The sequence below is a fragment of the Pogona vitticeps genome, chromosome 1 (assembly GCF_051106095.1).
Source record: "Pogona vitticeps strain Pit_001003342236 chromosome 1, PviZW2.1, whole genome shotgun sequence".
NCBI lineage: Eukaryota > Metazoa > Chordata > Lepidosauria > Squamata > Agamidae > Pogona > Pogona vitticeps.
In genome coordinates, this window is record NC_135783.1 from 185,871,232 (window position 1) to 185,887,768 (window position 16,537).

General features: G+C 38.6%; 2 protein-coding genes across 13 annotated transcripts in view; both read left to right on the top strand.

Annotated features, from left to right (window-relative positions):
- The window catches only part of BOLL (boule RNA binding protein), a 94,302-nt gene extending 79,403 nt beyond the window's left edge, over window positions 1-14,899 (top strand). For 5 of the 7 annotated variants that reach the window (XM_078380029.1, XM_072979234.2, XM_072979246.2 and 2 more), the window contains one exon: window positions 40-2,714. In XM_078380029.1, the coding sequence (XP_078236155.1) occupies window positions 40-198 (159 nt within the window). In that variant the 3' untranslated portion in view covers window positions 199-2,714. Of the gene's footprint in view, window positions 1-39; window positions 2,715-14,338 lie in introns of those variants that run through there. The other 2 variants (XR_012080917.2, XR_012080918.2) reach the window with 2 other exon arrangements.
- RFTN2 (raftlin family member 2) overlaps window positions 14,468-16,537 on the top strand; it is a 66,884-nt gene continuing 64,814 nt past the window's right edge. For 4 of the 6 annotated variants that reach the window (XM_078380013.1, XM_078380014.1, XM_078380017.1 and 1 more), the window contains exon 1: window positions 14,783-14,921. In XM_078380013.1, the coding sequence (XP_078236139.1) occupies window positions 14,783-14,921 (139 nt within the window). Of the gene's footprint in view, window positions 14,922-16,537 lie in introns of all 6 variants that reach the window. The other 2 variants (XM_020795311.3, XM_078380020.1) reach the window with 2 other exon arrangements.

Sequence of the window (16,537 nt, forward strand, 5' to 3'; positions counted from 1 at the left end):
TAAACTTCTTTTTTGAAATGTGCATTTTCTCTTTTTCAGGAAGCAAGAATACATTCTGTAAGAAGAAATTTTTCTCATCCTTCATCTATGACTTTAAAGCCTCGATATACCCGTAGTCCTCATTTTCATCCTAGAAGAGATTATAGATCAGATGACACAATTCTCGCAACTTCCACTTCTACAGACTCTATGAAATAGAAATTTAGGTATCTCCCAAATAACTAGTTTGTTAGAATCAAAAAGGTATGTAACTTGGTGGCACATCACATTTGTGGAGCACCGGTAAGTCAAAATGTGCTTGCTTTTTGTAAGAATTTTTTTTAAAACCCTACTTATACAAACTCAAGTTTGTGAGCATAAATTGCAGGATAAAATCATGGTTTCCATTATCATTTGGAATACGTATATGGTAACACAGATTTGTAATTTGTAATACATAAAAGTTGCATGCACTGTTTACTAATGCAGTTAAAGCTAGCATATTTGTCTTACGAAACATACTCAGAATCCATTTTTATCTGATAAATTTCAAGATTAACATTAAAAGTCATTTTTGCTAAACTGAAAAACCCACTGTGTTGGACACTTAGTATTTTAACTAAACTTTTCTACTCAAATGTATTTTTGAATTGTATAATTTGGTGGAAATTCTTATTTACATATTTCAGTTAAAATCAGACCAGTCTGTGTTTCAGGATTTTTTTTAAAAGTGCTTTAAAAGAACTAAGCACAGGACTATGTGCCTGTGTCCACATAACTTTTAGATCTGTGGTTGATGTTCCTAAAAATACTAAATGCTGCACATAAAATGTTTAAGATGTGGGAAAATACAAGCACTGCATTAATAATATGATATATTATACTATTGAAAAACGTCAGTTCAATCTTTGTACACTGCCTGTATCATGTCAGGAGGAAGAATACCATTTTTCTTTTTGCTACAAGGATTCAAATTAATTATCAGTAGCTCGCATATCTTTATAACCTTTGTATTGTTTATCTGAACCTAACCTTCCTCTGACAGAATAAACATCCCCACTTCATTCAATTCAAGTGGAAACCCAGTTCTGTCATTTATACTATAGACTTATGACATGCATTGTTTTATCCATTCTTCATGTTTGCAGCTCAGTATTTTTGCTTTAATAGATAATTTCTAATTGCAGTTTTGGTGTAAGGCAAGGTAACATTAGAATCAGTATTACAGCGGTAGTTGTTACAACAACAAATCTACATTTAAATAATTCCTTTAACAAGTACTGATGCTGCCTTTTAACATTGGACATGTAAAAAGTACATTCATATGCACCTTCTCTTTAGTGCATATGCCATTACATATAATTGGAGTTAAGGAAGAGTAAATTCAGACTCCTGCATAATGCTTTATTTATTTTTCACTCTGTACCTTTTGTACAGCAGACAGAACATCATATAAAAAAAGTAATTTATACGTTTTGTAAAAATGTTTAATAATCTAGAACTAACAGATTTAAATAGTTTTATGTTAAATGTAAATAACTTGAACTGTTAAGCGTACCAGTTTCTGGTTTTATATTTGCAAGGTTTTAAAATACATCTGTATAAATATGTCACCATCTCAAGAAACCTGTATGTGACAGGATGTATGTGACAGGATTTACTCAGTTGTAAATATCTTTGTAAACACCATAGAAGTAGCCAGGAAAAGGCCATGTGTTCTGTTATTGTGACCTTATTTTGAAGTATATCATGAAACAATTGTATGTAACCCATTTTACCAAGCAATCAGAGTTTTGCTTGGATTCTTGTTTTTTATGTAGAAAATTAAACCCAAAATACATTGGGTTGCATTTAGTGACATAATTCTGTTGGATCTGCTTCTGTCAAACAGAAACTGGGAGGGGGCTGCAATTTCCCCTTCCCTCACATATCCTCTTCATCTCTTCTAGGAGACACAAAATGGAAGTCCACAGATGTAATGTTAGATGTACCCCATTATTTTTGAAAATATATGAAAATGTTCATGGAGTGCATTAGAGTACCAGTTCAGAAACAAGTTTGGTTGTTATACAGAGTTTTCAGTATGTACATTAGGTAGACCAATATCCCAAAGTTTAAATATTCCTTAAGTGTATTAAAAAAGCAACAGGATAAATTCCTTTTCCTCTTGCTTCCTATTTCTTTATGGAGAGCATAGCTGTTTATGAGTTTACTATTCTGATTTCATAATTTTTTATTCAGTTTTCTTGTGTACTTGTAGTAGAAAATAAATGTTGGCTGTGTCTCTAAGATTGGTTGTAGAGTGAAATTATACTACACCTAATCTTAAAACATTGTTTTGTGTAGCAGAATCATATTTGGCATCAATTTAGGAATTAAAAAAAAGTTAAAGTAATGTTTGTGTAGGATTATAACTCCAAGTACCTTTTCATAAATAGGTAAAGAAATGCTATAATAAAGGAAACAGGATTTTGCTATTACTAGAAAAACTGCCTGTTCTGAAATTCTGAAAAAGCATGAACATAAAATTGGTGTTCATTTCTTTGAACCAGGAGCTAAAAATAAGTACAATCATAACATAGTCAATTGATCTATGACTTTAATATTTCTTTTATGTTTTTAATGTACTCTAAAATACACTTGACAAACTATTGAACAAAGCTCAATCTAAATATAATTTTGGAAGAAGTAGCAGAACACATGGCTTTGCATGTATACTTCCTGCCTGTACTCTGGTATAGTTTTACACTGTAAGTTTATATATATATATATATATATATATATATATATATATATATATATATATATATATATATATATATATATATATATATATATATATATATATATATATATATATATATATATATATATATATATATATATATATATATATATATATATATATATATATATATATATATATATATATATATATATATATATATATATATATATATATATATATATATATATATATATATATATATTTCAGCAGTTTTTACACATACAAGTGAATGTGGCAAGATGTGTGTGTCATCCACACTACAAATCTACTAAAGAAACTTTATTTTTATATGTGCCATTTCTTTATTATTGTGAAACTTGAATTTTGAACACAACATTACACTATATAAAATGCACATAATGAGTAATGCTTTGCTTAGGTCTTCATCAGATTTCCTAGATCTTTTGATATGATATTAGTTTTCTAAAAATACTTCAGAATGATAGCAAATGCTGTATTATGATGTCTTTTGTTACATAGATATTTACAGTTCTTTTACCTTCATCGTAAGTTTCTCTTTACAGAACTGCTGCTAATAAGCAGAAACCTGTAAAAAAAGCATTGTCATACAAATAATAATTTAGCTGGATTGGGAAGGGTTTGTCTGCATCTTTAATATATGTGAAGTGCATTTATTGTAGTTATTGTGTCCTTTAATAGGTTAATACAAATATAGAAAAGAATGTTTTATGAACAGGTTCATGCTACTTCAGAGTTAATAAATCTTGTATTTACTTCATTGATCTTCTTTTTGTTTTTTAAACTGTGGCCATTACCCAGTCAACTATACACCTTGGTGGTATACAGATTCCCTTAGGGGGTAGTAAAGGCTCTTAGAAGTCAGCTGCATCTATCAAGCTCATTTAGATTCTGGCACATGTAAAGAGGATTGATGGGTGGCAGATTGCATCCTGGAGATTTTGATTAAATTGTACCAGAACTGTCATAGTTTTATTGTGTGACTTTGGCAAGTGATTGGCTTCCACCTACCTTTTTTGGGGGGGGGGGCAATGGGAATAATAGAAACCTATTTCACAGGCTTGGGAGAGCAAGCAATAAAGAAAAGAGTGTTTGGATAAATTACAAATATAATACAGGTTATACAGTAAATAAATAGTTTAAAAAACAATGGTAGTAAGTAGCTTCGGGTTGCCATTGTTGCCATGCATAAATGTTTTGTAGGTGTGCAAAGCAGATGATGGGAGATATTTTGAGCACAGTAAAAAACCTTGCACACTCTATGAGGTTGATTGTTCTCACAGAGTAGAAGGAAAATGGATTGGTTAATATTTTTAGGTAGCACCGTTTTTCAGATGGTGAAATTGAATTACTGTTTATTCGCTTTTGATACATTCCAGAAATGCACATTCACATGTACATTTTTGTTCATAAGTCAAAGAACTGTCTGATTAATTCTATGCACCTAATGAGACTTTGACCATATGTTTCTCTAACAGCAGTCCCATGTGCTAGGTAACAGCTAAACTGAATGGACTTTCAAAAATGGATTTACATATGACACTGGTATCTGCTTTTAGAAAAAAGTAGTTATGTCCCGTGTATAAGATAAGAAATCAGTATTTTAAATATAGAACATGTTTTTATTTAGTAATTAGGTAATATTTACATACTAGTTCTGTCATATTATGCATCACACTTAGCTTTGAGCATAGTAATTTATTCAGCCTCTGGGCTCAGAATGCTCCGACATTACCAGTCCCAGTTGCATCTGCGCACGCTCCACCTCCAATGAGGTGTGTTCCAATTGGTTTGTTCAGCATCAGCTGACATCAGTTACTTGAGACTTGTGATTGGAGGCAGCTAAGTCTTGTGATTGAAGGAAGCCTGTTTACAGAGGCAAGATATGGACAGTTTGGTTCTGTCCTTGACTTATTTACATGTATAAGACGACCCTAAATTTTTAGTCTAAAGATTTTAGAAAAAAGTATCATACTTGAAAAAATACGGTACCTAAAATAGCTCATTGGATTCCAGCCTGTATTCTGCACAAAAACAATTATATTTTATATATCAAAATGCATATTCTATTATGTTATTTGTAAAAGCAGGTGAGAATCACACTGGAATTTCATGGCTTAGTGAGATGTTTTCTCTAACAAAAATAGGATTAAGTACATTTCATTATTAGTACCAATGGTGGTGCCATATATTTTAAAATTAATTTCAAATACAAAAGATAGAAAGAAAATGGAAGAAAAAGAGTTACATAGGATATAGTAACAGACTAGTCAGGTATGCTATTATAATCTTACTGGATATCCCCAAAAGAGCCTTGATCAAAGTTGCTGCCTGTAAGATACACAGTTGAAGCACAGAGAAAGAAGCCTTATCATTGAACTAGGTGTTCGCCTTTCTAGCCCTGGAGTATAAACTACAAGGCCATGTAGGATCCAACCATACTGACCATCAATTAAATTGTAATGTTTTTATCATTATGGTATTATACTAGTAATCTCCGTTATACTAAAAATTAAGGTGAATGATTTTTAAAACTATAGGTTTTCAATTTAGCAAACTTAATTTTTACAGAAGAGGAAGAATATACAAACTTTAACCTTTTGCCATATAAATATGATCTTTGGGTCTTTGTTCCTATAGTATACTCCATGTAACTGTTCTCAGCTATCACAATTATAGAATGGTTTTTTGAAAGGAATTTTCATTTATTTAGATGTTTATACTAGCCTGCATTGAAAACTCAGAGCAGTTTACCTGCATTCAAGCACTCAAATAATAATAACACTCTAAAGCACCCCCCCCCCCCCAAAAAAAAGCAAAACCTGAAAACAATATACTGTACTGGAGAATGACCTACAAGCAATAGTGTTAGAATTGGAAAAGTATCTTGTCGGATGAAGTGGGCTTGTGCACAAAAGGTCACATTAGAAAATATAAGTCTTTAAGGTGCCACCACATTTTTGTCTTTATTTGCTTTTTATTTCTATTTTGCTTTTACCTATAACATTTCAATTCAGTATCTAAGAGCAATAATAGCAAAAGTGGGAACTTCTCTGCAGAGTGAAGAGCATAGTTAAAAATGTAGTGATGACCTGTCACTCTCAACCTTTGCATCCATGCAGTTTGGTATGGAAAACAGTGTTCTTGCTCGTGGTCTCTGTGAATGCACATTATAGGGTTTAGTCTGCTTGTGCAGAAGTTTCCGGAGTGTTCTAGAGCACGTTCTCCAGGACCGCCCCCCGAGCACACATGGTCTGCCCATCCTGGCTCCTTTTTGCTGCCGCTGAGGTTTCATCTCATGACAAGCTCTCCATTTGCGACTTGTCTTCTGTTCAATCCTAAAGAAAAAGAGAGAAGTCAGTGAGAGACTTTTTGATCTGTATTTCCTCTCTCCACCGCCCCTCTTTCCCTTCCCTTCCCGCCATTTTATGGCCCCCACAGGGCCATTTAAGAGGTGCACTTTATGCCCCAATAAGATTCCCCTTTCTTACAGACTCAACTCCTGCCTATTTTGTCTGGGAAAATCCCATCAACCATGTTCGTGCCACTTCTGTAAAAACCTCACAAAACAAGCTCTTAAACTCCATCAACAGCACCTCAGATCTTTCCTGTGGGAACAATCCCTACGTCCTTACCATCCATAATGGACGATACACAACCCTCTTAGCCTCCTCCTGTTTCCTCTGATAGAACCACTACTTCGCCGCCGCTAAAAATGACATCATCAAAACCGAAATCAAAATCCAACTCTAAATATAAATCCTCAGGATCAACATCAAAGTTGACCCTGACACCAAAACTCCCTTCGACATCGGAGCACTCTAAATCCGAGAAACTTAAGAAATCCTACTGATTCTCAAGCCAGTAAACAACCACCATTCCCTCTCTAGCATCAGCTGACTATAGATCTCCACTCTCTTTCATGATTCCATCCCACTGCCATCTGGCCAACCACCATTTCCTTTACTTGCCCAGTCTCCATTGTGGGCTAATACCTTGGCTGAGGTAAAAATAATTCCACATTCAGCTTACTCGAGCCACCATGTGCGAATTGGATTCAGCATCCATCCTGGCTAATCCTTTACCTCCATGCAAGCAGTGTCGGAAAACACACCATATGCCACAGACGTGCCTATCCGATGCCGAACTTCCACAGCCTCTGATGCCTACGGGGTTGCTGGCATCGCACAACTCTCTGGCTTGATACTGTCATCCCAAATGAGTCACCTTATATGAGCCTCCAATCTATTATGAATCTCTACCCAAACAGTATCAACATCGATCGTACCGATACTGGCAGCCTGATACTGGACTGTACATTGACCCCAAGTGTCCTTGATACACATACAGTACTATTATCCTTCTGACTCCTCAGACTCACCATCGCCTCCTTGATACCATTCATGGCAGGAATATTACCAATCCTCTTCTGAGGAAGATACTGCACCTCCTCCTTCGGTACCAAAACCACATGAGTCCTCTCATAAGAGAGGTCATTTTGAATCCCTCACGGCTCAACTACCTATGGTACCAAAGCAACCCTGAACATCAGCTTCATTACGAGCTGCTGAACCTGCTACACTATCACATGTCCGCTCATCTTCTCTTCAGGTTACTACAACCTATACCGGGCCCTCAGCTGCGCCTTTAGATACCACTCTGGGTTGCCAATATAAGCGCCTTACATCTCACCATTCTACTCATGCCGTACCATCGAAACATGGTATCAGTAATGCTATCTGCAGGACGTCCCTTCTAACACATCCGCTTCTCCGTATCAGCAGGTCTCCCCACCATCAATTCACCAGTCTCATTCACCTACGCAGTTCTCAGATTCTGAAACTTCAGTTTCATTACCACCACAAGGCCTCCTAACCTACCAACTCCTGACTTGGACGTCGTTGATAACAATCCTTCATCTGAGGATTTTTCCTCCTACTCACAGCTAGTGCTTCACATAGCTAAGGCCATGGACCTTGATATCCAGCAACCAGTTCAATCAGAATCTGACAAAGTATATGAGGACCAGACACCTCCACTTTGTATGGGGTTTATCCCATCTCTTCTAAAATTAATCAAACAATCATGGTCTAAACAGTACTCGGTACCTCAAATTTCTAGGAGGGTCAAAAAATTATATAAAAGTGATGGAGACAATACTGCCTTCCTTTGCAAGGATCCACCTCCTAATTCTGTTTTTGACGATGCTACACAAAACAGAGCACGCAACCGCTCTAATGCTACTCCTAATAACAAGGAAGACAGGAAGCTCAATATCATCAGCTGCAGAATTTATTCACTTGCTTCCTTCACTCTACGTGCTGCCAACTATCTAGCAGCCATGGGAGCTTATCACCGGTATTTATGGAATAAAACCGTTTTGACTTTCCAGTCAGCAGCTGGCAAATACAAAGCCCCTGGCCTCGCTTTGTAACGGCTCTGGTGTGTCAGGAATGCATCATAGCATGCATGTCATCGAAGCCACTCCCCTGTTGCCCAGATCCATTCATTTCATCTTCTTCCACCCAACATCACTCATCTTGCAGCCCATTTTCCATCTTGGGCATCTATCACCACCGATTCTTGGGTTCTCGCTATTATGCCACCGGCTATGTGATAGAGTTTGCTTTCTCACCACCATCAAGAACCGTTCTAACTAGACCATCAAGTGTCCTAAAACAGGAGAGTCAATCCCTTCTCTCAAAAGGCGCCGCATCACCTGTCACCCCACAAGAAAATGATCCCGGGTTCTTCTCCCGCTATTTCACTGTCCCAAAAAGAGGTCTTCATCCCATTCTCAGTCTCCACAACCTCATCTGTTACATCATCCAGAGACGCTTCCGCATGGTGACACTAGAATGCATCCTACCTATCCTTCAGGAAAACAACTGGTTTGCTGTCATCGACCTAAGTGATGCCTATTTTCATATCACCATCTGTCAAGATCACCGCAAATTTCTCAGATTCTCCCTAGGACACACTGTCTCCGAATTCAAAGCCCTCCCATTCATACTTTCCACTGCCCCACGGGTTTTCATAAAATGTAGGGCCCCTGTAGTGGCTAATCTCCACACTCAAGGAATTTCAATTTTTCCATACATCGACAATTGGTTGCTAGTAGCCCCCTCCAGTTCTCAAGTTATACACAAAATAAACTTAACTCTCTCTCTCCTAGCGGATCTGGGCCTCAGGGTCAACGACGACAAATCCATTCTGACTCTTTCACAAATGGCTACATAGGTGCCATCTTGAACTCACGAAAAGCAAGAGCTTTTCTCCCTCAAGAGCAAGCAGTGAAGATACACTCTCTCGGCCAGAACTTTCAACCTCGTGCACGTGTAACTGCGCATCAAACTCAACACCTCCTTGGCCTCATTGCCTCCACCACATCAGTCATACAACATTCTCGGCTAGAAATGTACTCTTTACAAGCATGGTATCTGTCTCTCTTTCGACCCCATGTCCAGCCCACCTAGCAAACTCCTACAAGTCACTCCTGAACTCGCAGCCCAGCTACTATGGTGGGACACACCAGTCAACCTCTTCATTGGCAGACCCTTTGCATCTCTTCAACTTACTGTTCAAATCACCATCAATGCCAGTCCCATCGGTTGGGGAGCACATTGCAGAGGCCTTCACATTCACATGTGTCTCGCTCTGAAAAATCTCTCCACATCAACAATCTTGAATTACTTGCCATCTACAAGGCTTTCTGCGCTTTTGAACCTCTTATTACCGCTGAGGCCATGCAGGTGACAACAAAAAACACCACAGCACTCTTCTTTATTAACAAACAGGGAGGTACCCACTCACTTCCTGTCCTATACCTTGCTGTCAAACTGTGGGAATGGTGTTTTGACCACCATATTTACCCAGTGGCAGTCCATATCACGACTCAACACAACCAACTGGCAGATACACTCCACAGGCTTCGAACGCAGATGCACAAGTGGGTACTCGACGACTCCGTGTTCCTCCAGCTCTGCAACCTATGCGGACATCCCCAAATAGACATTTTTGCCACATCTCAAAACACCAAATGCGCCCTTTACTGCTCCAGGGCGGGCATAGGTCCAGGTTCCCTCAGAGATGCACTCATGACACAATAGACCTCCCACCTGGTCTACCTCTTCCTCCTATGGACCATTGTCAAACTCCATCACAGTCACTCAAATGCCATCCTCATCGCCCCGTGGTGGCCCAGGCAACCCTGGTTCACCATGTTCCGGTCAATTTCCACCGACTTCATCCGTCTTCTTCCCATCCCTCACCTGCTCACTCAACTTCAGGGAAAAACCTTTCACCATGACCACCACACTCTTGAACTCACAGCGTGGAGGATTCACCCTCTGTAGCTACCATCCTAGGTCACGCTCAAAAGCCTGCTACCACGCAATTTTATGCCTACAAATGGACTGCTTTCCAGAAGTTTACAGCTCAACATAATCTTCCTACTGCACCAACAACTCTTCAGGCACTCCTTGCCTCCCTTTTTCGTCTTTTATTTCAATTAACATCTCTCCTTGTCTACTCTCAAGGTTTATATCTCCGCTATAGTGGCGCACCAACCAAAAGACTCTGATGCTGCCCTGTTCTTCTGACACCTGATCTTAAAGCAATTTCTAAGGGGCATTTCCTACCTCCACCCTTCCAGACCCTCACCACCACCACATTGGTTGTTGCACACCGTTCTCTGACGTCTCATACTACCTCCTTTCGAGCCTCTTGAAACTATGTCGGACTGTTTCCTTTTCTTTAAGACCCTATTTTTGGTTGCTATTACTTCTGCTCACAGAGCTTCTGAACTTGCAGCTCTCCGAGTCGACCCTCCATTCCTCCAGTTCCACCTTGACAAAGTTACACTTTATCCTGATGTCTCCTTTCTACCAAAGGTTATATCTGATTTTCCCCTTAGACAACCCATCATTTTACCTATCTTTTTTTCCACCACCAACGAGCAACTTGGAGTGCTCTCTCCACCTGTTGGACGTCAGAAGAGCCTTAGCGTTCTACGTCTCTAGGACTACTTCCTTTTGCAAGTTTAAAAGACTTTTTGTCATTCTTCATTTGCCTCACAGGGGTTCTCATATCTATTCTCAAACCGTTTCTTGATGGATTGTCACAACTATACACCCCACATACCAGCTCGCCCGAAGCCTCTGCCCTCAGGCATTAAGGCACATTCTACAAGAGCTGTTGCTGCTTCCACAGCCTTTCTCAGAGGTATACCTCTACCTTGGGTTGTTTGTGGCATGGTACCGGTCAATGGGCTTTCCGGAACTGGGCCGCTGATATGGATCTCCACATGTACGGTGGGCATGTCACGTTCACTTGGGGGCATGTCATGCTCATGTGGGGGTGCCCCCGCCCTGGAGCTCGCTCCCCCTAGCCAGTCTGCGGCCCCAAAAAGGTTGGGGACTGCTACTGCTACTGTACCTGATATCTGCAAGGCTGTTGCCTGGGCAACTGGATCTACATTTGCCACTTATTACCGTCTAGATGTCAGGGCAAAGACAGATGCGGCCTTTGGCAGAGCTGTGCTGTCGTCTATCCTTAGTGACGTCCCTCCTCTGGTAAGTAAGCTTGTTAATCATCCAATAGTGTGTATTCACAGAGACCACAAAGAAGAAAGAGAGGTCACTTACCTGTAACTCTGGTTCTACAAGTGGTTGTCTGTAAATTTACACTCCCCGCCTGTCCTCCCCTCTGTCCGTCACATCTGTTTCACTTTGATACAGCGGCGGGCTGTTCTTCGGAACTGAGGCAATCACCAGGACGGGCGGTCCACGTACTAGGGGGGCGTTCCTGGTGAATGCATGATAGGGCTCTAGAACATTCCAGAAACCTCTGTGCAAGCGCAGACTAAACCCTATAGTGTGAATTCACGGATGACCACTCGAAGAACCAGAATTACAGCTAATTAACCTCTCTTTATCTAAGTCCCAAACTGTTAAAGGGCACGTGTTTTTATGTGAACACCATCATCTTGAGTTGGAGTTGATGCGGCTGCAAGGGAAAGTCTTTCAGAATTGGTAAGGTTTCTGCTGAGTTGTCTCTTTTAAAATGTGGATGACTGCATTCTACACCTGCTGCATATATGTATGTATGTGCTGGGTAGATAGCTCAATGAATTTGATATCTGGATGCAGAATCAAGGAGTTAGGAGTTTGATTTATATGTATTTCCCAGAAAAAGAGCCAGCCTTGGGAAAGCTTCAGTCCAAAAGTACCCCTAGAAGAAGGTAACAGAAACAGCTTCTGACCACTCTATACCTAGAAAACTCTGAAAAGGGTTACTATAAATCACAATTGACTTGATAGCAAGTAACTATTACTACATTCTTATCAATGCATCCTTATAAGATGCTTTTGTAATACCTTTCTAGGGGAGTGTACAAAAAAGTAAAAGTAAATATACAGTCATATAGAAAGATAGAAACTATATTTAAAAGTATGTACAGTTCTAACAGCCAAGTGTAAAAGATGCTTTTTAGGACAGCAAAGTTGCCTTCTGGTGCAGAATCCACGAAGAGAAAGAGGCACACTACCTAATGGTCACCTGAAGAGTTAAAAAAAATTCAACCACTTGCCATGTGTAAGTATTGCTACCCAAAAAGTCTCCCCTGCCAATATTTATATTTGCTGTTGGGGTACTTTTGGCTCCAGCAAAAGTCTCATGCTATTTTTTTAAAAAAATATATTATTTTCTTCTTTACAAGGGTAGGGCAGGGTAGGGGGTAACTGGGACAAGGATACATTTAGAGGGGGTGAATTTGAACACACACAATACACATCATTATTTTCATAATAATTCTAAATAATCCCTTCTAAGAGTAGTTCCAGATAACATACCAGAATATATACAATATAATATATAAGGAAAATCCAAATTCAGACCTATATTTTGTACTGTAATTCCAATTATTAATTATGTAGCTGTTAATATTTATCTTAAGTATTTAAAGGTAGTGGTCACTATATATATGATCACAAAATAGAATGGTAGGTCTGATAGACAATCATAGTACAGTCTCATGCTATTTTTGATGAACCTTGATGCAAGTGTGGTTTTCAGTACATTGACATGTTCAGAGCATGTTGATTTCCTGCCCACCCTTTTTTCCAAGATTGTGAGTCAGGAATAATCCACACGACAAGGTGCTCGCCATACCACAACTTTAACCATGACTGCATACATTGGCATTCGCACTGGGAGCAGACAATCAAAATGAATATTGTAGTTACCCCATAATTAGAAATGCAGTGCCTTTAAGTGGCTATATATCTTTACCCTAACTTAAGGTTTCTGAACTCAGCCCATTGCAAAGTAGCCTACTTTTTGCGTTTTGGGGGTAATTCATCATCAGAAGATAACAGGTTTCATTTGCTAGTTGATTCTCCAGACATAGTTGCTTTGAAAAACAGCATCTTTGCATAGAAAGTATTTTATCATTCTGTAATTGCAAAGTTAGCATCTTATCTCATTCATCCCAAGAGAAAATTCACAACTTATGATTTTTTTAAAAAAAATTGGTGCATGAAAATTCTATTGAGAAAACAGTAGTAACATTTATACATATGGACTTCACATAAAATCTCCAAGAACAGCATCCAAAATACTGCAGAGCTAATACGGATCTGTGTGGATGAACAGACTATTATGTTATATGGCAATTAGCATTTGGCATTAAATAATTATTTAATAAGTTGTGATATTGCATGGGAGTCTCCTTATTGTAAAAAAAAGTTCAAAAACATAACTGGATATAATTAGAAACAATACCAGAACAATCTTATCATAAGTATGTTGTCATAAAATTAAGGGAAGGAACAGGTAAGCTGAGTTTTAAAAAAATTCTTGACTGAAGATGTGAGAACAGAGTTCAAGGTCCCAGCTTGCTATTAGGAGCATCTGAGCAATATTCTAGTTGATAACATTGTGGCTTAGCTTAACTAAATTGCATGTGCCATAGAAATGAAAACAAAAGTTGTTTATCCACTGCATCAGTCATAGTTTGTCAGAAACCCTCCTCTAGGTGTTTTAAGAATTTTTCAGCTTTAATTTAGAAAATATAAAGAAGTAGGAGAAAAGTGGTTTCAAATAACCATTTTCTTCTATAAAGTAAATCAAATACTGTACCTATATTCCTTTTGGTTGATTGTGCTTTACATAGTCTTCCTGTTTTTAAATGGAAACTAGCAAAAGAATGTGTTTTTAAATTATTTCTTACTAAGTTCTCCATCACAGTATTTCTTTTGCCAAGGGAGTATTTTGCTGATGTAGTACTGGGTGCAGTTTTCCATCTGTCCTATACAAAGGAAGTCAAGCACCGAGTACTTGAATTTAAAGTAAAGAATCTGAACTGCTTTTCATTTGCTTTGCTCCCTTTTGAGATGCCAGGAGCAATTTCCTCTTGAAGCTGACTTCCTTTCTGGAAATGATTTTGTCTCAAACCCTGCAGAGGCTCTCTATTCCTGTTCTTTGACTGACTAATGTGTTTCATTTTGTTTTGTTTTTAAATACTTGTTACTTAAAAAAAACCTTCTGATCATAAGAAACCACCCTGAAGTTCTTCTGTAACTTTTTATTTAGGCTTTTTCTCACATCACTATCAGTTAGCCAGGAGGGACAGACAAAGCACTCATTGGTGCCCTCTCTGCAACAGAACACGGCTCAGAGGCCTGGCTGGAAACTGACGTGGCATGGAAAATCTCTGCTCAGTTTTTTGTAGTACTTTGTAGGTTCCTCAGAGAGCTGCACCACTCTTGCTGAGTTTGTCGCCTGAAATCATCGTGGGTTTGATGCCTCAGTGCCAACATGGATAGGAAGTTTCTTCTTTTTTTAACTTGGAGTGTGATATTCTTTCTTCTTTGGATTTATGGCTAATGGTAAACAGCATCTAAAACAAAATCTGCCTTTTTCCCCGCCTTGGACAGAGAAATAGTTCTGAAGGGTTGTATATTCCCCCCTCTTTTTTTTTGGCCTCGTGCTGTCTTCTACTTTACTGTTCCCTGTCTTACACCACCAGATGTTATTATGGGGTGTGGACTAAGAAAACTGGAAGACCCAGAGGATAGTAGCCCTGGAAAAATATTTTCAACCTTAAAGAGACCACAAGTAGAGACAAAGACAGATTCTGCTTATGAATACATACTGCTAGATTTTACATTAGAAGGTATGTATATGCTTTTTCAAACTTATATAAGCTTAAATGGGGAGACATTGTCCTTTGTAACATTTTCTGTGATTACATAAAGGTAATCAGAGTAACTTGTTTAGAATTATGTTAAATTATGCTTGTGATTACTGGAATACTGTATATTTGTGTATATATGTACAATAAAGTCCACTGGTATCTTTTGTTCAAACGTAAGCACTGCTTCAGTTTTCAGGGGATTGCTGGAAACTGAATTCTCTTGGTATGAGCAGTTTTGCTGCACTTGACAGCCCTGTGTAAAAGGAATTCTGAAGAAATCAGAGCAAAATGCCTCCTGAGATATTCTTCTTTATTTTAGAGTTTAATAGGTGTGTCGAAGTAAATTTTAAATGTGTACCGTTAGATGCAGACTCTACCCTCCCCAGTGGGGCTACTTCCTTCTTTTGTAGACTGTCTTGTTTCCAACCAAGCGACTCCCTGCCCCAGAAAAGTTGAAAACATAAACAACCAACCCCAGATGGCTTCCTGCTAAGAACAGTTCGGCAATAGTTGCTGTAGGGGTCCATGTATTCTGTATTGAAAAGGTTTTGTGAAGCTGCTCAGTGGCTGAGCTTCAGTTCTCCAGGGGAAGCTCTTAGCAGAAAACTCATTCATAAGGCTGTTTGTGATCACAATGGTCTCACTGTCTTACTACAATCATTGTCTTCATGCACATTTTTGCAGTATAAATAAATAGCTTGATACGTTCAGGGCACATAATTCTATTTTAGTTCACTGCCTGTGAACTAAACATTAAACACACACACACACACACGCACACATATAATAGAGAGAGATTACCAGAAAGAGAATTCTATTTTAGTTCACTGCCTGTGAACTAAACATTAAAAACATGTGTGTGTGTGTGTGTGTGTGTGTGTGTGTGTGTGTGTGTGTGTGTTTTTATATATATATATATGTTTATATGTTTATATATATATATAAAATAGAGAGAGAGAGATTACCAGAAAGAAGTGGGTCATATGGCCATGAACTGCCAGTTTGGTGGTTCATGCCAGAGACAGTGTCCACAGGACGTGGGGCAGGGAAGCCAGGGTGCTGTCTCTGAGTGGGTGCACCCCAGAGGAGGCAGGGCTGGGAACTGCCAGACACCTGTTTATCCAAAGGATGAACCAGTGGTTCGTGCCCATCTTTGGACATAGAGCAAACCAAGCTTTAACTATCTCTGGAGGTAACAATGATGAACCTGAAGCTGTTATACTTTGGGCACATCATGAGAAGAATGGATTCTCTGGAAATGACAGTAATGCTGGGAGTGGTGGAAAACAGCAGAAAAAGAGGAAGACCTAATATGAGATGGATTGACTCCCTAAAGGAAATCACAGATTTGAGTTTACACAAGTTGAGCAGTCCTGTTGAGGACAGGACATTCTGGTGATCTTCATAAGATTGTGATGAGTTGGAGGTGACTAAATAGCGCGTAACAAAATGTGTTTTGCTCATTTTGATTTGCAAGAAAGAAAATGTACTGTATTTTTTGCACCATAAGACTCACTTTTTTCCCACAAAACAGGGGTGTGGAAAGTCTGTGCGTCTTATGGAGCGAAGAAAACAGATTATATTTTCCTGTTTTC